At 37.4% G+C, this 23,724-nt stretch overlaps 1 protein-coding gene across 2 annotated transcripts in view; it reads left to right on the top strand.

Annotated features, from left to right (window-relative positions):
* AKT3 (AKT serine/threonine kinase 3) overlaps positions 1 to 23,724 on the top strand; it is a 150,667-nt gene that overhangs the window by 92,669 nt on the left and 34,274 nt on the right. For both annotated transcript variants that reach the window (XM_058021474.1, XM_058021473.1), the window contains exons 6-10: positions 6,338 to 6,469; positions 10,516 to 10,581; positions 12,157 to 12,225; positions 19,177 to 19,299; positions 21,111 to 21,239. In XM_058021474.1, the coding sequence (XP_057877457.1) occupies positions 6,338 to 6,469; positions 10,516 to 10,581; positions 12,157 to 12,225; positions 19,177 to 19,299; positions 21,111 to 21,239 (519 nt within the window). The remainder of the gene's footprint in view (positions 1 to 6,337; positions 6,470 to 10,515; positions 10,582 to 12,156; positions 12,226 to 19,176; positions 19,300 to 21,110; positions 21,240 to 23,724) is intronic.

Genomic DNA, 23,724 nt, shown 5'->3' with positions numbered 1-23,724 from the left:
CCTAACATTCTTCTTACTGTTTGACTATTTTTTCATCCTTTTGTTTGTTTGCTATTTTAGAAAGTATGGTAATAAAATATTTTCTTTAGACAAGTACTTTTGCCTCTTTTCTCATGCAAATAATACCCAGTACAAATTAGGTGATTTGCATGAGAAAGGCTAGCAGGATCTGGCTTTTAATGACCTTGGGTTTTGCTAACTTGGGAAATAACTTTGCTTTAGTTTTCAATGAATTAAAGAAAACAGCATTTCATTTTTCTGTGGTCCTTTACAGCTTTTGGTCTGAGTAGGAACACGAACATTGCTGCCTATAACATACTTGTGGTTGCATCTCCAGAGTCAGCAGGTTAAACACACAGCCAAGAGCATGTTTTAAAGATCTGATGCCACTCAAAGTTTGCTCATCTGTCTCCTCAAACTCATGTCCCTTATTTGCTATACAGAGTTGACATGACTCAAGAAATTCACTGAAATTGCATGAAAAAATAATAACCAGTTTACATAGGACTGACTTTATTTTTCTAGCTAGAAGTAAAACCTGTAGAAAACTAAGTATAAGTCTGGTAACAGAGCAAAACAGTCTTATAGCTCACGTAACTGAATGCCTTTGAGTGATAAACAATACAAGAAATGGTGAACATTTCTCTATTTACTAATAGAGTGTGTTTTGTTTGTTGTGATACATGAAGCAAGAACCATAGAAAAGTCAGGGCTGAGAGCTATACCCTTCAGAATATAAAAAAGATGCCATAGGTAACTTTAGTTCTAGCATGTCCTAATTTTCAGGAACTTGAGTTTGCTGTCCAAACAGAGTTCTTTTTATGCAGTTACATTGTGTACAAATTTCTAACCTTTGTCTACTATAGAAAAAGTTAAAATCAATTATATAGAGCTGTAACAATGCTCTGAATATATATTGTCAGGCTGACTGTAAACCTTTAGCCTGATGGCATGGATATTTAATGACTGTGCTCCAGGGTAAAATATAAGTGGCAGTGAGACAGAGCCAGTGTTTAAGATGTGTCAGCCTTGTGAAAGGCAGTGTGATTATGTGGAAGGGATTTGGGGCTGCTCTGTTAAAGATCTGAGCAGTGTTCCAAGCCTGTGTATCCTCTTAGTGGAGTACAAAACCACTGCGTAACAACACTTGTTTTCCAGGTGTCAAAATTAATGCTGTCTGATACAAGGAGTTTATCTGGAATGTGCTCTCCTTGTCCACAGTGCAGTGTGTTTTCCCATTCAGCAAAAGGGGTTGTGGGAACAGGGGTAGGAGGATCAGTTTTGTTTCTGTCTTGCCACTTGTGCTTTAAGAAATGCTGCAATAATATGCTGGGACAGTGTATGGGCAGGGCTACGGAAAATTTAATGGCTTTGGCAACCAAAAGCAAATATTTAATGGCTTTGGCAGCAAAAAGCAAACTATAGAACAAAGGTGAAATGAAGAATGTTGATGTTCAACATCTAATAACAGAGCAAAATAGCAGAACTAGGAAAAAAAGATAAATAAAAAGGTAATAAAGTAAAAAAAAAAAAAAAAAAAAAAAGAAAATAGAAATAATAGAGCCAAAACTCAGAATCCCACAGCAGATTTCTATCTGTTGGAAGATGTTAGTGAAAGATGCTCAGAAGTTTTTGAAATAAAAAATGTGAAGTGACCACTATGACAGGGAATTGCCAATGCCTCCAACTTCATTGGACTGTGAAAAATGGGTCTTTTAGAAACTGTTTCTCTTTTGTAGAAATGTCTCTGAAAAGCTGTTGTTTAATCTTTCGTAGTTGTTAATGTATTCAGAACCATTTCAGTTATAATGAATTAATGCATTTTTATTGATTTTTTTTTTGTATTGGATTTCTTTCCTTTCAGGGATTTTTACACAATGTGTCCTTTTTTGACAAAAGCTTGTTTTGTCACCTGATTTTACATCTAAGCCCAGTGAATTTTGCTTGTGCATGCACCAGATGGTATACATATGAGTAGAAGAGCATAATCAGATTAAGAGACAAGACAGAGAGGAGTTGGGCCTGTTCTTCTCTGAAAAGGTAGCGAAAAGAAAACAGCCTTTAGGATGTGAAACTTGATTTGAATAAACATGACAGCTACATCCCTGCTTAGATTAGCTGGAAGAACCACAAGCACCTCTCGTTTTCCCCAATTTTTTAAAATGGTGTCAATGTGCAATTCAAGTTTTACACATCACTAAAATTTGTAATACTCAAAATTCTTAGCCAACTACTTTTACTTATTGCTGTACTATTACTTCTTAGTAGAGTTTTTCTCTGAGGAAATCAGATAAAAAATCCACATGGTCTAATGTGGATGTGCACAATTGTGCATATCAGGAATTAAAAAAAAATTTAGTTTCTTTGGAAGGAATTTTCAACACCTACATTAGGGTGTATTTTGGTGAGCAGATCATCCATAGGGGATGATGTGTTTAGATGGTCAACAGATATTTCCTTAGGGGAGTAAAAAGGTTTTATAGAAAGCTGAACATCGTGTTTTTTAGGTTAGTGCAGTTTCCTGTGGCTTCATTGCTTTTTCTTTGTTTACAAATTTGATTTGCAGGATGCAGGATGAATAAAGAACAGATTTTTCAGAGGAAGTCTAAAAGTAATGTAATGAAGAAAATATTCAAAACTTGGAGTACATTAGGAATGAAAAACTAGGGAAAATCATGAAAGAGAAAGAATCCAATCTTATGGGAGCCTCCAAAGTTACCATCTTCCTTCAGGTTTAGGAAGTATTTCCATTTTTCCACCAGTTTTCAGTACACCCCTAGCTATGGCATCTGTGTTTTTATCTCCCAAGGTCTTGTGTTCTTTGGCAGACTTTTTGAGTTACCCTGTACTGCGTATCATCTCTAAGCCTTCTGCTAAGCTTCTAAGGAATGAGAGCATCAGGAGACTTTATTCTTAGAACTAACACTACAGCCATAATGTGCTGTTAAGCCATGGCTCAAAATCTTGCAAACCTATTACCTTTCTCTTATAAATATACATGTATTTTTAACTTGTTTTCACTGAGCTTGCATCTAGATTCATGACTGCTTTGCTGAACATTATGTAAGCAAATTTTGGGCAAATCAGTCTTTCAGTTTGACTTGCTGCCCTTAGTGTCAAATCCATGTCTGTGATCAGTTGAGCCAGGATCCTCCTTCTGTGTATGGGCAAAGGGCAGTTTTTCTGACCTGGTTTAATTCAGACTCTGATGGTCACTCTCTAAGTCCAATGTCTTAGAGAAAATCAGAAGTGTTGGAGAAGTTAGTCCTCTAAGGTTGCATGTGATCTCATAAATTTGTGACTGGTAAAGGGATAGATTGTTACAGTCACTCAACTCACAGTCATTCAGTCACAGCTCAGTATTTTTTATCAATAAAGCTGTCAGCCATTGTTTGTCAGGGAGCACAATAGCTTATGACTGAAGGATTCTGCCCTGAATTACTCTTCTTCTACTTGAATTGTGTTTTGAATGCATTTTTAATTTTTCATGTTTTTTTGTCAATATTCACTGCTTTTGCTCAAAGGCAATTGTTTTCTGCTTGATGGTTGTCACAGAGCCATGGTGCAGGTAACCTGACTTCCCAAAGTATTGAACTGAAAGTGATCATTGAGAAGTCTTACCTTTAGTTGATTGAAAACGAGGAGCCACACAATGTTGTGATCACAGCTTCGCATACTACATCATGCACTGCAGGTTATCACACATTAGAGTAGGTTTTGGAAAAACTGACTCTTCAAAGATTTGTCTGTAGTAATAAACTTTAACTTTACATTCAGTTGTGTAAAATGAGTTTGCTTTAGGTAAAAATTATACTGAGCCTTTGAAATCTCTGTTACTCATATTTCTTGCTGGGATAAATGCAGTTTTGTTCCTCCTGATGTGAGGTGGTTTGAGAAGCAAAGCAAGATCTGTTACTGTAAAATGTTTGTGTGAGCATCAAGGTTAGTTGGCTTAGAAGCTACCAATCAACAGTTAGATGGGAAAAAGATTTAATTCCTATTGATGCAGCTAGAATTGATATATGGGAAGCACCCTCTTCTTAATGAAGCTTTGAAACACCCAGGTATCCAGGTGTTAAATGCAGTGTTGAAGACCTTTTGCAGCTTTGAAGTTGCAGGTTGAACACTTAAAAGCTGAGGAATTGTGCATTGATGTGGTTGATGGAACTTCAGCCTTGTATGTGAGCACATTGCAAACTGACTCTGAGTGAACAACTGCATAAATTGCTTTCAGAGTTTGTCAACAGCAAATTCAGATCCACAGTAATAGTATCATGCACTTGAGCTTAAAGGAATAAATAATTTCAGAAGGTGGTTTTGCCCTTTTTTCTCTCACCTGAGTGAATATATTTTGCTGCTGCTATTTGCAGTCACACACCAGGGATATGCCCAATGCCTCTACACCTGGAATGTGTGTGAAATATGTAGGCAGTGTTAAGAGGTATTTCTGGTAGAGATAAGGAAAGTACTAATTCTCTTGTGGAAACTACAAGTAGAATTTTATCCAGAAGAGCAGTATTCAACACAACTGCCTGAGGCCATGACTAGAGATAAAAAGAGGCATTGAGAAGATGAAAGATAAGGGATGATCTTTTTCACTCACAAAGCAGGATTAAGTACGTTTAACTTTGCAATACTGAGACTCAAAGTATAATTACTCTTTAAAAATGTTTTGAGGTGTGCTTTTCTCAAAGGAAGAAAGGTCATTGATGCTGCAGGCCAGTGCTATAACAAGAATAGGTGAGGGTATTTCCTTTCAGAATTTGTAGCTGCTTTTCTCCAGTTGCAAAACTCAAAACAAAATGGTTTTGTGGTGCTGCAACCAAGCCACTAACACAGCAGAATGAAAGACGTGCTGTAGAAGCACCCAGTGATTGGCCAAGTAAATTCTGCTGTCAATTCAAGGCAGCCCTGTGCAGTCACTGTGTTCTCAGTATTGTTCTCTTTTTTCTATACATCCTCATCTTTGCATCTGCATAGACCATGGAGCTGATGTTTCTGAAATGGCTGTGAAATGAACTTGCAAAAGTAAGAGGATTATTGACTCCAGAAAGTGGCTATACTGCTTTGGGATCTGAGATCATCTGGTCATACTCTTACCATGTGTGGCATGCCAGCTGAGCTGATAAACCTACGAGACTCGATTTGTCTGTGGATGGAACCAGCTCTTGGATGTACTGTGTTTAACCTGCAAAACTAGGGCAGTAAGAGTCACAGGAAAGATGAAAACTTGCCACCTCCTTCTTTCCAGAGCCAGATTGATTAATGTAAATACCGTATAATTGTAATCTCTATTGAAGTTTTAAAAAGTCTAATTATAATGAAAAGGCTGCTGTAAAGTCTTACAGGTACGACATTTCAGTTAGGATTGTCTATGTTTCAAAAAAGCCATCAGTGCAGTGGTTAGTGTTATGCAAAACCTACTGATACACCATGTTTGTGTGTCCCTGGTAATGCAGGAGTTCATGAACTTTCTTAAATGTGGTGCATTCTTGAAATGCTGCTTTAGGCTAAGGCCTTGTCCTGTGTGTGCTTCATAAAAATAAAAGTGTTTGCAGTACTTGGCTTTTGAGCATTATATTAATACTACTGAATGATTTATCCTGCTGATTTAATGACAGCAGCTAGCTGCCTTCTTTGCCTTGGTGAAGAGTAGCAAGAGCAGTGTTCTCTGGGCACTCAGCCCCTCCCCAAACTGGAATACAGGGAGGGGAAGCAGAATGAAACCCCCATAATCCAAGAGGAAAGGTTCAGTGATCTGATCAATGCTCTAGTGTATCCAGAGAGGGGCAATGGAGATGGTGAAGTGTCCAGGGCAAAGTCTTATGAGGAGCAGCTGAGGGAGCTGGGCATGCTTAGCCTTGAGAAAGAGGGGACCTTACTGTTCTCCACAACTGCCTGAAGGGAGGGTATAGCAAGAGGAGGCGGATTGTTCTCTTTCCCCAAGTAAGAAGAATGAAAGAAAGTGCCTCAAGTTGCTTCAGGAGAGGTTTAGAGTGGATATTAGGAAAAATTTCTTCATTGAAAGAGTCGTCAAGCATTGAAACAGGCTGCCCAGGGAAGTGGCAGAGTCACTATCCCTGTAGCTATTTAAAAGACATGTAGATGTGGCCTTTAGGGACCTGTTTAGTGGCAGACTTGGTAGTGTTTGGTTAACAGCAGGACTGGATGATCTTAAGGGTCTTTCTTAACCTAAACAATTCTGTGATTACAAACTTTATCACAGAATTGGGCCTATTTTTGTAAACTGTTTTTATTCTATCGGTAACAGGGTTTGGTTATGTATTGGACCTGGATAACCTAAGTCTTGCTAATCCTTGTTCTTTGTTCCTTATAGACAATGAATGATTTTGATTACTTAAAACTACTGGGCAAAGGCACGTTTGGCAAAGTTATCCTGGTCCGAGAGAAGGCTAGTGGCAAATACTATGCTATGAAGATTTTGAAAAAAGAAGTAATCATTGCAAAGGTAAGAAAGTTTCTATTTTTACTATTGGGTCATTTTCAAGAATGGAATAATCACTATTTAATACATAAGGTGTATTGATTTTTGAGGCTAAACTTAGTTTGATAGAAGTATGTGTGTATCTTCAGAAAACAAGAATGCAAAAAAAACCGTATAACCATTTTGCGTGCCTTTTCCCTATTTTATAATCTAGAATGTGCTAAAACACTGAGAGACTTTACTGGGCAGCAAGATAGTGCAATCTGAGTTTATACAACAAAAAGTGCATTGTGAGGCATATTAGATGCTTCATTTTTTTTCTAAGTCAGTTGCGGGTTTATTCAGATAAACACATTAATTGAATGGGCCTGTGCTCTGTTTCTTCTGTGTTGTATAAGATTGCTATGCATGGGACTAACAATTCCATTTTTTCAGTTTTTGAGAAATAGGAAAAGTCTGAAGCTGATGGCTGAAGTTGTGGTTTAAACTGGCATTGTCCAATCACTTAAACTTGTTTACTGTCACTGGCTCTTGTGCATGGTCATAATGTCACTTAAGCTAAAATTTAGATCATATACTCTGAGCTTTATTTCTAGCAATTCTGAATTTTTGAATCCTACTTCCACAGAAGTTGAAAGCAAGATACCTACATACATGTATCAAAATGAGACAGAATTAAGAAGAATCCCAATTATTTAATGAGAATATTTCGAGGAATGTGGGTCTGACTGATATTTTTGAATGCTTGAAGCTAGCAATATCAGTATCCATAAAAACTGAATGTGAATGGGGAAAACACTATTTTATATATATTAAATATTAAAATAACCTTCAGAATTGTATGGTTTTCCTATGACCTATGAAAACAGGACTTACAAGTGTTTTGCAGTCTATGTTCATTGTCTGTCATGCTCTTTCTAATAGCTTTAGAATGTGTAGATCAGTTGCAATTAAATTTGACAGAGGAGTGGAGATCTCAAAGACAATTATATTTCCTTGAGTGTCATTATAACTAGCCCTGTTACAGAGGGAGAGACTTAAATTTATGTCTTCAGCAGTGAAGAGGCTGACCTATGAGTTCTGTGTGCCCTCAGCAGCTGTCTTGTGTGCAGTGGTAGCCTGGCCAGTATGTGCATGGTTTGGGCTAACGGCAGCAAAGAGCACCCTTTTCTTCTTCATAGTCAGGAGATATAGGAAGAACAGAGGGCATTGCTGCTGCCCTCCCCTGATTCTGCATGGGAAGGAGCCCTCAGTGGCCCTCCTTGTAAGACCTGGCAGCAATCTTTGTGGTTTGCCCTGTGGGGCTCAGAGCCTGTCTGGTTGCTGCATGTTGAGCCTCTGTCTCCAGCCTGACATCCTTGACCAATGTTCTGGTCACCCCTGGCATCTGGGGATCCACAGGAGATCTTGTGAACTCCTGTTCTGCAGCTGCTGGCTTGTATCCTTCCAGCCTTCAGAACATTTCAACTTGTTTCTTTGTACCAATACCAAACAGATTTTTAAATTTTAGGGGTTTTCTAATTACTTTGTTGTCTGCAACAATGTCACTGACTTATTAGAATTGATTAAAGCTGATTATTGGGAAACTTTGTCTAAGGTGAGCAAAAAAATCTTGTTCATAGAAGTATGTATAAAGGTAGAGAAATTTTGAAGAAATAAGATTGAATTTTAATTTAGCCCAGTCAGGCTGTGAACATGCTATGGGGATTTAGGATAGGGTCACTAGGTAAAATAAATCTGCAGTCCCAATTCAGCATGTAAATGATATAATATACACTCTAGAATCACAGAAAGGCTTTGGTTGGAAGGCAACTAAAAGATCATCTTGTTCCAACCCCCCTGCTGTGGGCAGGGACACATTCCACTATTCCAGGTTCCTGAAAGCCCCATCCAACCTGGCCTTGAACACTTCCAGGGATGGGACATGCACAGTTGCTCTGGGCAACCTGTTCCCAGTGTCTGACCACTCTCTCAGTAAAGAATTTCTCCTTGGCATTTAATCTAAATCTCTCTCCTTTTAGTTTTAGACTAAAGTTTTAGGCTTCTTGTCCTATTGCTACCTGCCTGTGCAAAAAGTAGCCCTATAAAAGCCCTAAGCACAGTATGAAGCAGAAAAGTGGTGCATTGACAGCTGTATAGCATCTGCCCAGTTCAGGCTAAATCTGTTTATCCTGTTTACATGACAGATTAAGGCTACACTTACAAGGAAATTACTACCAATATTACAAACTCCTGAAGCAATTCCAGAAAAACTGGCCATTGCCAGCTTTTTGTGCCATATAGCTGGTGAACCACAGAGGCTTAAAAATAAATAAATAATTGAATGAACCTTTTGTGCTTGCTTTTCTCCTTGAAGTGTGGTTTTTAGTTTTAGTGTTTCCCCCTGTATATTGTTATAGTGTACTCAATATTGCATTGCTATTCAGCTAAATGGCATCACAATCTATTACCACTGACTCTGTTGTTGTTGTTCAATTTCCTATTTTGACAATTATTAAAGTCTAATTTAAAACTCCTGACATCTGTGTTTACTTTCCAGTTTAATAATACCTTATCTTCTGAGCGTAGTCTGATAAACATGCGTGTAGTACAATAATGTTATATTGGTATTATTTGTGGCGATATTAACGTGTACTCTGACTAAATATATTTACTTCTGTAGGTTTACAGTAGAAGTTTGAGTCACACCAGGGTAGTCTTTAGTTCAGTGTAACACAAAGCTTGGCGATCGCTTAGCGCTACAGAAAATGGCTGCACCCTCCCAGTGGCTCCTGGGCCTTTCAGGCCTGGCCCCTGGCAGCCTGGGGAGGGGGATCCACAGCATGTGTTACATGCAGAATTGTACAAAATTCTGTGTATTCCCTTGGTGGGGGGTCAATTACGTGCTTTTTCTCCCTAGCCCTCAGGAGCTGCTGGTGTTGTAGCTCAGGGCGAGCTCTGCCCGCTGTGCTGGTCCCCTCACCCTGCTCAGCTCTGCTCTCTGCACAGCTGGTGCTGTGACAGCCGTGCCCCCATGCCCCCGTGCCCCTGGGGCCTCACTGGCACCCCCAGGCTCCTTCTTTGCCCCTGCATGGTGCCCACCCCAGGGCTGGCCCGTGGAGGGAGCAGGGAACAAACATGGATGAGCTTGCCAGGAAGCAAACATCCACAGCAACTGCCCAGTTTCCTTCTCTCTGACACAGAGCTCATTTTGATCTGTCCTGTTCAGGCTCACAGACAGGAGAGTGCCACTGTCTCTCCCCAAAGTGCATCTTTTCCAAATTGTGGCCGGAAATGAGTTGGGGGTTGTGTGGACATCTCCCATTCCCAAGGATGAGGCCAAAGTCCTTAGGGATGCTCATACTGGTCAGAGCAGCACTGCTCACCACTGGGCTCCTGAGGACAGCTTGGGTGGATAATAACAAAACCAACCCCAAACCAAGTGGAAGTTTAAAACCAGCAAACCTGACTTGACTTAACACTTGGCGGGATGAGACTGGGTTTTATATTTGCCTGTCAGTTACTCGGTGTGTACATGTCTCGCACATTGGTTTAGTCTCTCTGCAGATACATTGTTCAGGTGATTCATACCAGAGCTGTGAAGTTGTGATGACTGTGTTTTTAAGCTATCAAATCCAATATTATAATTTCTTTCTTCTCTGAATTGAGTGTAAAGATTTCATTTTAAAACAAGAAAATGAGAAAACCAATTAAAATATGTTGTCAGATTTTTGTGAAATATTTCCTCAAAAATGTGAAGATTCATTAATTTTTCAAAACTGTACTGTAACCTTCCCTTCCCTTCCCTTCCCTTCCCTTCCCTTCCCTTCCCTTCCCTTCCCTTCCCTTCCCTTCCCTTCCCTTCCCTTCCCTTCCCTTCCCTTCCCTTCCCTTCCCTTCCCTTCCCTTCCCTTCCCTTCCCTTCCCTTCCCTTCCCTTCCCTTCCCTTCCCTTCCCTTCCCTTCCCTTCCCTTCCCTTCCCTTCCCTTCCCTTCCCTTCCCTCCCTTCAGCTGACTTTTTCCTTATAATTAATTCAATAACATTTTTATATCTTAATCCAGACCTACTTCTTCTCCTCTTTATTTCACAGGATGAAGTGGCTCACACTCTTACAGAAAGCAGAGTATTGAAAAACACCAGACACCCTTTTTTAACAGTAAGTATTAGGAACCAGTTTGAAGTACATTAGCAGGTAATATTTAGCATCCATTATGAACATATTTTAGTAATTTTGAATTTTTTCTCATGATGATTTGTAAACAATCAGTAGCTATCTGGTGCTATTGATATCCTTTATCAGGATACCAAGAATTAATTAAGAATTCAGAAATAAAATTTCTAGTAAATTTGTAAAGCTTTACTGTACTGAAAATAAATTTAATTGTAGAAATGTGTAACCATTGTGCAATTGTTTGTAGTTTTTGTATACAAACACTTTAAAAATAAAAGTTATTAATTTCACAGAAGTGCAAGTATTTTTTACTAAGAAAATTTAATTAAAAAAATCAGTAAAACAATAAAAATAGCTATTTTATTTGTTCAAAACAAGTAACTTATAGAGCCAAAAAACTCTAATCCCACTACCTTTGTCTTCATATGGTTAATATTTAATAGAAGGGAAAGACAGAAAAGATGAAAATGTTTCAAAAGAAACTCATGAAAAGTGACAATTAATTGATTTAACTTTACAGGTGACTTTCTTCTGTAGAAGCAATTCTAATTCCTCTTGCTTGAGAATATATTCAAAAATACTTCCCTATATTTCAACATATAATGAACATGCTTTTTGAGCCAGGGAATTTTTTTTTTGGAATAAAATTTCAAAGTATAGCATGGAAGCTTTCCTATTTAAAAAAACTTAACTTTTTTTGGAAAGCAGAGGATTGCATTTACATTGGCAGGTCAAAATATCCTTGGAAATTCAGTAAAGATGACAGAGGTCCTGTAATGTTTCTTGAAGTAGAGTGCAATGGTAAGCAAGAGCAGGGGTACCTCCCATCAAAAAATGCAACAGTGGTACTGCACATGATACAGGTGGTATCTTCTTACCTTTCTGTTATTCTTCAGCAAGTTTTGTATTGAGATATGCAGTTTAGTTGCACATAGTTCTACTGAATTTCCTTTCTTTTAGGCTAAGTCTTCATGTGTAGATTTTCTGTGGTATCATTAATAAGTCAACATTGAAAAATCAAAAATTTTAATTAAGATCATAACATCTGTTGCAACTTTAAAATTATATGGAAATTAATATATTAATTTGGCACTTAGCATCCTTAACATTCCATAATACGAAACTAGAAAGTCCTTGCTTTGGAAATGAAAGCAAGCTGGATGTTAAGATGACTTTTAAAATTTCATTTGGGAGAAATGAAAAAGAATATGATAATCTCTCTCTTCATGGGCACTGTGGAAGTGGACATCATAAAACAGTGAGTGGAAATAGCTGGTACTGTATGAAATTGTGTCTCTTAGTACCCATTTAATACTTTCTTGTAATAAGCATGATGTTTTCATATCAGTGGACATGTAGCAGAGATGAAGAAACACTTGAAAGATTTTGTGTTAATTTAACTCAAGCTCCAGATAGAGTTGCACTTTCAATCACTCATAAAGGTCTTGCCAAAATCAGAATTTTCTGCTCAAAAAGATAAAATTTTGTTACAGTTCAAGTGCAAGACATTGGGTAAATATGAGATGATAATTGGTTTGATTTTGCTGTTTTCTTTGCAAGTCCTTGAAATATTCCTTCCAGACAAAGGATCGTTTGTGTTTTGTGATGGAGTATGTTAACGGAGGAGAGGTAAGTTTAAGAAATGTTCTGCACTTGTAACAGTACTGCTATCTTTGGATTACACCTTTAAGGTTATATTTTTTCCTTGCCTTTTTGCTTTCTAGTATTATTAAAGGGCTTTTATAAAAGAATTGAACTGTTTTATTTAAAAAAAAAGTTGACATATTCTTATAACTTTTCTGTCAAAACTATTTCCTCTTCTGAAAAAATTCGACTTCTGTATAGTGAGAGATAATTTAATCCTAGAGAACTAATTACATATACTTGCTTATTGTTCTTTTTATTTAGGCATACTATAGCATGTTCTGGCATGAAACAGTCATAATGCAGTGTAAACAAGCAAAACTAATATTGATGAGTGTTACTTTTGTCCTAATATGAAATCTGTGCTCTTTGCTGTAACTATTGCAAGTATCTATTGGAAATGAGTGGAGCATTCATGTTTTTCATTGCTTGTCTCCACTTCATTTGCTGAGTACTCTGGAAATTTCAGCTGAAGTACTGAACTTCTTAGAGTGTTGTTAGCTTTGAAGCCATTGCTGTCCTCCAGCTGCTTACTAAAGAATGAAATATGAAAAATGATACGCAGCAAATGGAATTAGAGAACTGCAATCGAGGAAGAGGGATTTTATCTACCTTTTAGATGCTGTTTGCTATTCAGGCTGTGTCTCGTTACAACATCAACTGAGGGATTTTCCTTATTTTGTCAACTATATGCTTCATGATAATGTTAAAGGACTAAGTGTTTCCACTAGGAGTTTTTTTTTTTATTAAAAGACTCTCTCTTCATTCAGAATTTGCTGTGGCATGATACGTAATGCTTTGCATTATGTTTTAGCTGCCTTCTCCTGCAATAAAACTGCTTAGCTATAATCCCAGTGCCTGCAGCCCATCGGATCCCAGCTTGTCCTTGGCCATCCTCTACCAGCCATGCCTAAATATGGTGCTATAGGGTTCTCATATGGGAGGATGGCTTGTTTAACTCAATGTATAAACCAAATTTGCACATCACAGGTGTTGAACCAGATCAAAAAATCTCCCTCGGCAGTAAAGGGATAACAGCCTTCTCTTGGACACTCAGCTGGCTTATCTGACATTGAATTTACATAACCAATACTAAGTCAGTGCTGTCTGCAATAAATTTTAAGTCTTGTCTTATAAACCAACTAATTCTTCATGGTTTTCCTCTGTGTAAGATCTTACTGCATTTCTGTAATCTTTGGGGAGACTGTTTGGAAGTTGAATTTAGCTATTTGTGTTTTTTCCATCCTGTTTGAATGCAGAGCAGAGCCCACAAAGGATGTTTTCAGCTCCTTTCTTATGACTGAGGATGCTCTGGCTGTATTTTGGTCAATTGTAGTTTGGTCAATGCATTTCTCTGCATTGGGTGGTGCAGCTTTGTGGCTACTACTGCAAGTGTTGTGTGTCATGGGTTTGTGGGTGGCAGCCTGCCATTGTTTTGTGGATTGCAATTGCAGTGTACTCGTGCCAGCACTGGGTTACTTTCTTCCAGGTATGGTGCTGCTAACAGTGTCAGTGTTGCTCATGTACTTTGCTGATGGTTCTCTAAGTCAATGAAGCTAACTCTGAAGTTTTGCCACAGTGGGAAAAAATGGCCTTTTGGGAGTAGGCAGTATTCTTTGAGGAAACTCGATTTGCCCATGTGCTTCTCTTTGACTAGAGATCTGGAGTAGTAATTGGACAAACTGTCTTTTTTAATAGGAAAGTCTTTAATCTTACCAAATTTTCTTGTGAATTTCAGGCTTTAGTCAGTGTCTTCCAAAAAATACAGAGGATTTCATATTTGTAAAAACAACCTTATTATTAACTCAGCGTAAGTTGCTCAAAGGTTAGCCAGCATTATAGCTTATATGATACACACACTTTTTTCTTTTGCTTCTTCTATCTACTATTCTGTTTGTTTTTCAAGAAATTACATTTCCCTATATATTCTGATTGTTCAAGGTGTTGAAAATTCACCTTTAAATTATTTCCTTCCACTGGGAAATTGACTGTAGATGTACTGTGTTGCTTTTGATTGTCTCCAGTGCTGTACTACCTTCAATGTGTTTCTGTTTAAAATTCCTTTAGATTACATATTTCTTTTTAGGTAAACTGTTGTGCCTGAATCAATTTGTTGGGAATTTTCATGGATTGTGTCTTTCACGAGCACAATTTTCCAGGCAGTTCTCCTCATGAAGGAGTTCTTGGAAGTTTGTATAAATATTTTTGTCTCCTACACAGGTGAAAGCAAGAAAGTGCCACCATTTAGGCTTCTGCCCTAGCACAGTAATAAAAACTGTGGTCAGCAGTAGGAGTCTTTGCTTCCTCTTTCTATAGCTAGAAAAAAAAAACAGTCAAGGAAGGGGGCACAGAGCTTCATACTGGAGGAGAAATGTGTTAAATGACTGTAAGCAAGAATCCTTTATATCTATTAAAAATCTAGCTCCGCAGTGAAGTTAATATCCCTCTACAATGTAACAATTTATCTTTGCCTTACCTTGCCTATGTAACTTCAAGTTGGTTGGGTTTAGTTAATAAGAGAGCATGTTACAATGAAAATGCAACTGCATCAGTTTTGCTGGTCTATGTGTGTGCTCTTTTACAGTGTACAAAGCATTACAGTAAAATCCTTTGGATTCCATTAAAAAAACCCCAGCATATTTGTAGTTTAATATACTAAAGAAAACCATTAGAGGAATTTTTTTTCCCAAACAGATTATTCAGATGGAGATATTGAATATGTTTTCCTTATACTGAGAATGTTTTTCCTGCTGCTGAATGCACAATCTTGAAATAATTGCCAAAAAAATCTTGTGGACCAAAAGCTTAATTTTGTCTTCATTTGGTTTTGCTTTTAGACTCCATGAGTGAAGTGTTTACCAATGTCTATTGATCACTGCCTAAGTTGCAGTGTATAGCTAGAGGGATGCATCTGCCACCGTAATTACTTTTCAATACCTTTGTTGTACTGAAGGAATTATGTTAAAGTAGCATTAAGAAATTGAAATTAGATTACAAGAAAACAAATATTCATCTGACTTAGCTGAGTTGACCAAATGGCTCTTTATTTTTGGGGAATGCTTTTGGAGTGTATGTTTCCCAGTTCTTATTTCCAGTATTTTGCTTTAAAGGTTGAAAATGTTTTAGAAATTAAATCTATTACATACATTACTCTGCAGAGTACCCTGATTCAGCTGTCTAATAAGTTGATTAACTTCCTCACTCTGCATTTAAGGATAATTCCAGATTTTGTACTTTGTAACAAATTTAATTGGTAATTATGTGTATAATAAAATTAGACCCTAAAATTTCTTCAGATGCTTCTCTACATAAGAATTCTGAATCTCTGTTCCTCTTGGCATTTTTGTTGCACAGCTCTTACTTCAGTTTATTAGGCAGGAGAGAACTAAATGGCTTGTTGTAATTGAACAAGTGCTATTACTGTCTGGAAAAAAAAAAAAGAAAGGAAAAAGACAGAGGATTTACAACCTACTTAACAAAAAATAAGTAAACAAGACAATGTTCCTTAGCCCTAAATTATGATAGTCCATGGTAAGGGTGCTGTATTTCTTTGGGTGTAGAATATGGCAAGAAGCAGTACAAAGTCTGGAACAATAAATAAATAATTTGAAATTTCAAGGTTGCTACTGCAGGTGCTTTGCAAAATCAACACTCAAATATAAAATGCAGCTCTGAACAAACCCAGTACACCACAGCAAGAGCCAGACATTCAACTTACAACATACTAAATAAGTCACTAGTGTGTGTACAACTGTAACATATCAATTGATACAAGGTTGTGTCTTTTATATATTTGGCATGCTTGGATTTTCAGCTGAATATACTTCTATGTTTGATATTTGTTTAAATTTTTCCATTAAGTTTTTTATTAGGAAAAACCCCATGACAGCATTGTTGTTCAGTTTTTAAAGGCATAGCAAGAAATTTGGAGCTCCAGTCCTCACTGTAACAATAGCACCCTCGTGTATGCCATCAAAAATGTTATGTGCAAAATGGCTTTCTTTGTGCCAAAGCTATTTCTATTGCAATTCCAGTGATTTTACAGCACATATTTAATAACTGTAAGTCAATAAATAGAGAAAATGTTGGAAACCTTTTTTTAACTTTCCATCACATTTCTTCTTTGACTTAATACATATAATCTTCCTGTTCTGACAATTGTAAATAGAATACAGTGGCAGAATTATTCCGAAATAGTGAAGCAGCTAATTAATTAGCTGAAAATTATGCTGTAATCCCCCTGTAATCTCTCTGCTTTTCCTATTATAATTTTAGAATCTGCTTAATATCTTTAGCATATATCTGAGTGCATGAATGTGCTTTTAATGTGCATTTTTTATATCTAAATGTACATTCTTCATTCAAAACTAGCAAGTATGGTTTGGTGACAGCTCTGTTAGGTGCTATAATAATGTGAGGAACAGTGACTGTGGTGTCACATATACATTAAAATAAGCTGACTCAGAAGCTCACACTTTCTTTGACAAACACAACTGCTGTTAGTTGTTTCTAGCTGGTCATTTTACTTTGAAGTTGGTGTTTTTAATGAATATCAATGCTCTTGTTGGAAATAAACACTGAAGAAAGTAATTTTTTTTGTATGTTAATTGTCAGGCTGGCAACTTTTAGATTCAGATTTGAGACGCTTTAAATGGAAACTAAAACAAAAATGTTGGTGACAAGTATTCTGAAGTTTTAGAATTTTCTAAGGCTGCTGTTCAGCTACTGGATTAGTCTCTTTCAAACAGAAAATTCCAAGATTTGTTTGGAATAGATATGAAATGTAGGACTAGCTGGGAGTTACAAATTTTCAGAGTGTGTTGATGTGTATTTTTAGTTACTTTTAATCCAGCAAAACAAAAAACACTCTTAAAAATGATTAGCACAAGCTTATTATTCATGAGAGACCATGAAACAGACATAAAGTCATAAATTGCATAAATTTTGTATTTTGCTTTATGTGAATGAAATTCACCTAAGCAGTATTTGTTTTCTGTTTAAATACTAAGCAATAGTGTGGAAAGGACCACACAAATTGGGAAATGTACTTGTTATTTTCCCAGTTTGGTGATGCTTGAGGCCTTTCATGAAGTCAGACACGGTGTCTTGGTGTGGGTGGGTCTTGTGGTTGCCCTGACCACTGGGGAGCCGTGGGTACAGAGAGCAAATCACTGCAGAGAGGCTCCTGTCCCACCAGGGACTGCTGCCTAAACAGGTGAGCAACAGGAGCAAAATAAAGATCCTCCTTGTCATGCAGGTTTGCCTTTTTCGTGCAGGGTGTCTTGAACTCTGGAAAAGAAGTTGAATGGGGAAACCAGATACAACAAACAAAATTCTAAATATTTTCTTTAAATCATAGTGCAGTTTCTGTATTCTGTGAAGTCTCTGCTTATACATGTATATGCTGCCAAAAGGTTCAGTTTACTGGGAATGTTGTTTAGGCTAAGACAAAAGTGATACACTTATTATGAATTACAATTATCAGGAAAGAAGTTGACTTCTAGTTCATAGCAGTGACTTTTTAATTATGTTTTAAAAAGTCACAGAATTACCAAGGTTTGAAGAAACCTGAAAGATTATTGAGTCAAACCATCAATGAAGCACCACCATAATCACCCCTAAACCCTGTCCCCAAGTGCCACATCCAGAAGCCCACCCACTGAAAATAGCTGCAGTAATTCCTACACTGTTCTGTGCCATGTGGATAGTGTAGATTTTCTAAAGGCATAAAGTAGGATGTGATAAAGACAGATTAAGCACATCATTGGCTTTTTTTTTTTTACTGGTTTGCTTTTGGGTAATTTTTAACCTACCTTGTCATTTCACAGTTCTCATCTAGTTGATACTTCCAACAGTGAAAAAAAACCACCCAAGCCTGCATGCATAGCTGTTGTGGATTTCACTGTCAAAGTTTAATTTATAAATGATAACATTTTTATTTCTGTTTTGTTGATTGTTAGCTCCTGTGGTGAAGCCAAAAACATTGTAGCATGGCCAGTCTGGTCTTAAGGAGAATACAGAAATATGCTCACTAATCTTTGCTTGAGGAATTACCCAAACTTGCTTTCAACAGTAATTAAAACTCACCACTTCAGAAAACATTTGAATTGAACAGCTAAAATGTGCTTTTTTAGATGTTGTTCCAGGTTCTGAGGGTGATGTTTTATCCATTAAGATACTGACAACCTTACAGAGATTTATATTACACTTTTTCATTGCAGCTGAAATTACTGGCAATACATAATGACTATTATTTTTTGCTGAAAGACTTTAAAGCGCCTGCAAAGTGCTGTTACTTCAAAAGTATTAAAGAAGAGACAAAACACCGGAACCAATGTTTACATTGTAGCCAAGGAATACACTAAATACATGGATTTGTTTTTATAAGCCCTCAGCATTGTTGATTTGCTTTTTCTAGTGACTACTACTTCTAGCATGTGAATGTATGGTTTGTAAAATGCCAGTCCCTGCTCAGTCCAAGTCTATTGAAGAACCAGACCCTTTTCAGTTCAAAGAAAAGTTACTAAAGCACTGAAAAACATGAGGCAGAACCAAAATCTGTACGTGTTAGTGATATTTCTCAGTGGCTTAAAGCAAAAATCTGAGGAAGTAGCAGAGGGAGAAGTACAGAATGATGCTGTTGCATACTTTTTCTTTTTTTTTTTTTTCCTCTGGTAACTGAAGGTTAAATGAGTAGCAAGCAGAATGCCTTAAACAAGATTGGTATATTGATTAAAACGCTGATTTAACAGCTCGCTTTCTCCCTTTGGAAACCTGGAAAAGATAAGCCAGCTGCTGTCTAAGAGTGCTGAGTGTCCACTGAGAGTACACTATCTATCATCACAATATGGTGATGAGAGGTGTTTTATGTTTGTGTTAATTTCCCCCACTAAATCAGTAATTATTACAATCCTGTCCCTGCTGTTTACCCTGCAGCTGTTTTTCCATTTGTCGAGAGAGCGGGTGTTCTCAGAGGACCGCACACGCTTCTATGGCGCAGAAATTGTCTCTGCCCTGGACTATCTGCATTCCGGGAAGATTGTGTACCGTGATCTCAAGGTAAAAAAAGAAAGGAAAAAAAGTAATCAAATTTTTGTTTTTGCAGAGGCTATGGGGACAAACACAAAGTAATTATAAAGTTGCGCTATTCTGAGTTAATGGGGGAAAAAAATATCTGTGTTCAGATTTAAGTTCTGTGTGTGCTGGAGGAAGTTGTTTGATATAGTAATCTCTAGATGGGTACATTCCCTCACTTTATTTTGATTGTAAAATGAAACATAATACTGTAGTAGCAATACTTGAAGGAGATTTAAACTTCTGATCCTCATCCTTCCTACCCCCTGCCCTGTTACTCATAACTTAGATTTCAGCACAAATCTCAAATACGATTCTCAATGTCCCGAAACAAGGGAAGTGGTCAATTGGGACAATGTGGCTGCATTCTTTTTATCTCAGCAACCAGGTGTTTCTGTATGCATTGGAAACATTTAAGAGGATTCAGAATACTTCAGTAGAAAAAGAATTTATTTCAGGATTGATTTAAAAATTATTTTGTCTTTTGTATCTCAGTCTTTTGTATTCCTGTTATTGGAATGTAATTTGTTTTAGATTTGCAAGCGTATACAGTTGCTCCAGGTACTCTGTTACACACTATGACCATGCTATATGGAAAAATAACCTCTGTTTTCAACAGGAACATTTTCTAACTTGTCTAAGAGGAACCTCTAAATTCCATGATGAGACAGTTTTATTTCTGTGTCAAGCCTTTAATTTCATATACAGGAAATTGTACTTTCCTGTTGTACATGCACAGTAGTGGAATTCATTCATGCAATCCATTGTACAGGAACCCAGGAGAAGGAGGCAATGGTAGGCAAGTTCTGCTCAGGGAGGCAAACAGAAAAAAAAACCCCTGGGCTACCTGTTTGTAGCAGCATCTGTTGTAATAATGTGAAATGCTGTGAAATCCTGGGAAAATACAGAATTGTCTGGTTAAGGAATGATAGGTGATAGTTTTTAATATAAATTCTAAATAACAAAGAAAGAGGAGTTTGACATCATTGTTCTTCTATTTTTCATGTTGTCTACTTTGCATTTTCTTTGTAACACAGACTCAACAGGAAATCTATAGTTTTGATAATATTTCAGGCTTTATACAGACTTAGAATGACAGGGCTATGATTGTTCTATGTTAGCATTTTCACTACATGCCTTATAATTAGTAAAAAGCCAAACCATTTTCTGTTGAGAAAAGTTGTTCAGAATGTTTTCTTTGGTTTCAGTTCTATCTGTATTTTAAGTACAGCTAATTGAAGCCTTTTGGAAAGTGATAGTAGCCATTATTCTGATGCTTTCACATTTCAAAGCAAGGATCATATACTTAAAAAGCAATGCAAAGCTTAGGGAGTATAAATTCACAATTTAAGAAGTGTCCTTTGCAAGTAGACAAGGAGGAATTTACCTCAGGAGTGTTTTTATCAGTAGCTGCCCTATCCCAAATTCTGTCTATTTTTGAAAAGGAAGTTGGAGGTATTTTAAGGATTTATGGATGCAGGCTGTTTCATAACAGTTTAGAAAGTAAAAGGTATCTTGATCAGTGGCTGTCATGTTAGACCAAAGGAAACCTCTGAAGTCATTGACCTGGGATTTACTATTGTAAACTGTATTTGAGTATTAAATAATTGTCTAACTCCTGTGGCAGTAAACACTGTTACATGCTGTAATATGGTAGATGCTGTATTTTTTTAAATTACAAAGTAATTACATTCTTTTGCAAGGAATAACTCTTTTTTTTTTTACAAAATTGATGTAATGCATCGATCTGTTTTGTTAAGAAATACTAAGGGAATATTTTTCTCCCCAACACACAGTTAGAAAATCTAATGTTGGATAAAGATGGACACATAAAAATTACAGATTTTGGACTTTGCAAAGAAGGAATCACAGATGCAGCAACTATGAAAACATTCTGTGGTACTCCAGAATACCTGGCACCTGAGGTATGATTTGGAATATTTTCTTATAATACTGTATAAAACCTTTCTTTTCCATTTAATTTTAGACTGACAGTCTGCCTGATTAATACTCTGTAGCTTTTATTCAGAATGGAATGTGCTGCTATTCTTTGTGGTGGTTGTATATATATTGGTGCTCAGCTTCTTAGTGTTTAAAAAGGCCTCTAACGTGCATTTTCCTTCTTATGTTTCCTTTTCTCTGTTAAAGTTTTTATCTTCCAATGATTTCTTCAAAAATAATCTTCCATCTGTCTGTCACTTGGAACATATGATCCTGCTTAACTGAGCTGTGTAACTAGCATTTATATAGCCTCAGTGGAGGCGAGGGGGAATAGGAAGGTACTGAGTTGAGTTTGATGGGTTTTTATCTGAATTCCCTGGTTGCAGGGAGAGGGAGTTGAAATTTTAGATGTTTCTGCTAAAAGCAGTTGAGTGTGTCAACCCCAGAACTGGTGAGGTGGTCACCAAAACTGTCTGTTTCCTAGGATGTGAGCAGAGTGGCATCCCAGAGTATGCCTTCCCATCTTTCCCATTAGCTGGCACTCAGAGTGCCAAGAATCACACTCCTTAGGAATTGATAAAAAGATGGACATGAAGACATTGCTTTGGTTCCCCTTGCAGGAACTTTGGTTGGAGCTATGGTTTGGCCACTTGAGAGTCTGTTGTGGAAGCTCAAGTCATCCAAATGATCTGCTCCAGTATTATTAGTGCTGCCAGCTCTGCCACTGGTGCCTGCTGAAAGAAGGCAAGGAGAGCACCACCAAGACTGTGTTTTGGCCCTGCCTGGCTTCAGTCAACACTTCTGATTGTGCTGCTCAGAAATGTCACTCTGCCTCTCCTCAGGGGCTGCCAAATACAGCTCCAGTACCCATATGAAAGACAGCCTAATTTTTACTTAATGCTAAGGATTCTGTGGATGCTGAATTAGCCCTTATTTCCACTCTTGTCAGCATTCAAGATTTCTAATTGACATAACGCACACCTCATACTGAGATAACTTTCTAGTCAAGGGAAAAGATTTTAAAAGGCCGTTCAGTTCTACTGTTTCATTGAAGAAAGTTTTAAAGAGTTTTCAGGGGCATTTCCCGCCTCTTGCAGCAACTCTGCACTACAATAAAAGTCTTGTTACTACATATTGCCTTTGAAGAACAACCTGCCTTAGTTTGAAGGGAGGAGGCTATGAGTAGACATAGGTCTTTATTCTCTTACTTTCAGCAGCACTGAATCATGAGTAGCAGCCACAAGCCCTGGAGCCTGTTTCAACAAGTGATTTTGATTGCAATTAGTTTTATATTCTAAACCCTGAAATTCAGGAATGTCAAACAAACAGGTACACATCACCTTCTGGATAGTGCTGGTTGGAAATTAGGATTTTAGGATGGCTAGGTACTTGGGTTTGAGTCTTTCTAAATCTCTTAAAGTCCCTTTCAGTTTGCAGTCACAGAGGAAATTGAAACTGCTAATACTTGGCTGTAAGTCAATATGATAGGTAGAGTTACTGAATCCATTTGGGATGATAGCAAGATATTTTGATACGTTCTTTCTCCAACAGTAAAGGAAACATCAGAATTTTTAGGAGCCACTAACTTTCTTTTCATATATCTGGTACTATCATCCTTGACTCATTTGAAAATGTGTTAGCTCTCTTTCATCAGTCTTGGTTTTAGACACTTGGCGCAAGTTACTTGGTCCAGTTTGCTTTTCTATTCTCTAGATGCCCCACTTCTCTGCTCTGCCTCCCATTATGAGTGTTTTTGGAGACCTTCCCTGTAAAAATCTGTCTTGAAGGAAATTGAGTCTTCATTAACCTTGGGAACAAGGGAGCTCATTCCCTTTTCCCTGAGAGATAAAGGGTTTTGAGCAAGCAACTTAGGTTAATGATAAGACATGAGAAGACTCAACACCTTTAGGAGGATAGCTGCTCACCTGAGACATTTGTATCTATTTTTGCCAGGGCAGCTGACTGATAAAGGGACCCTCAGGAGCCTGGGTCCTCCAGTCTGTTTGTGAGCTTGCTTCAGAGAACCAATGCTCAAAAATCACTTCTCTTTGCAGTTCAGGCCACAGAAATAATTTTCAGGTGCCAAAGATTTACTACCTTGTGGCAAACTTCAGAGCATGAGAGCCTCATGTTACAACTGGACTTTAGTCTTGTTACCACGCTGAATTCCTGCCTGTCTATCCCAACACCAATTTTCTATGGTCTAAAGAAAATTAAAATAGCATTGACTGTGTTCATCTTGCATCACTTTGTGCTGAGCATAAAATACAGTAGGGATATGAACACATCCTCTAGGAAGAAAATACTTGCCACTGCCAAATAGCAGGGCTTATATTTGTTAACAGTACAGATGTACATTTGTCACACTTATTGAAGAATGAGCAACTAACTTTTTGTTTGTGAAATTTTATAGTTTTTTGAGAATAATTTGGTTTTATAAGAGTGAAATTACCCTTATCATCTGCTGTA

This window comes from Melospiza georgiana, chromosome 3 (genome assembly GCF_028018845.1).
Source record: "Melospiza georgiana isolate bMelGeo1 chromosome 3, bMelGeo1.pri, whole genome shotgun sequence".
In the NCBI taxonomy this organism is placed as follows: domain Eukaryota; kingdom Metazoa; phylum Chordata; class Aves; order Passeriformes; family Passerellidae; genus Melospiza; species Melospiza georgiana.
This window is presented reverse-complemented; position numbering and strand designations above follow the sequence as displayed.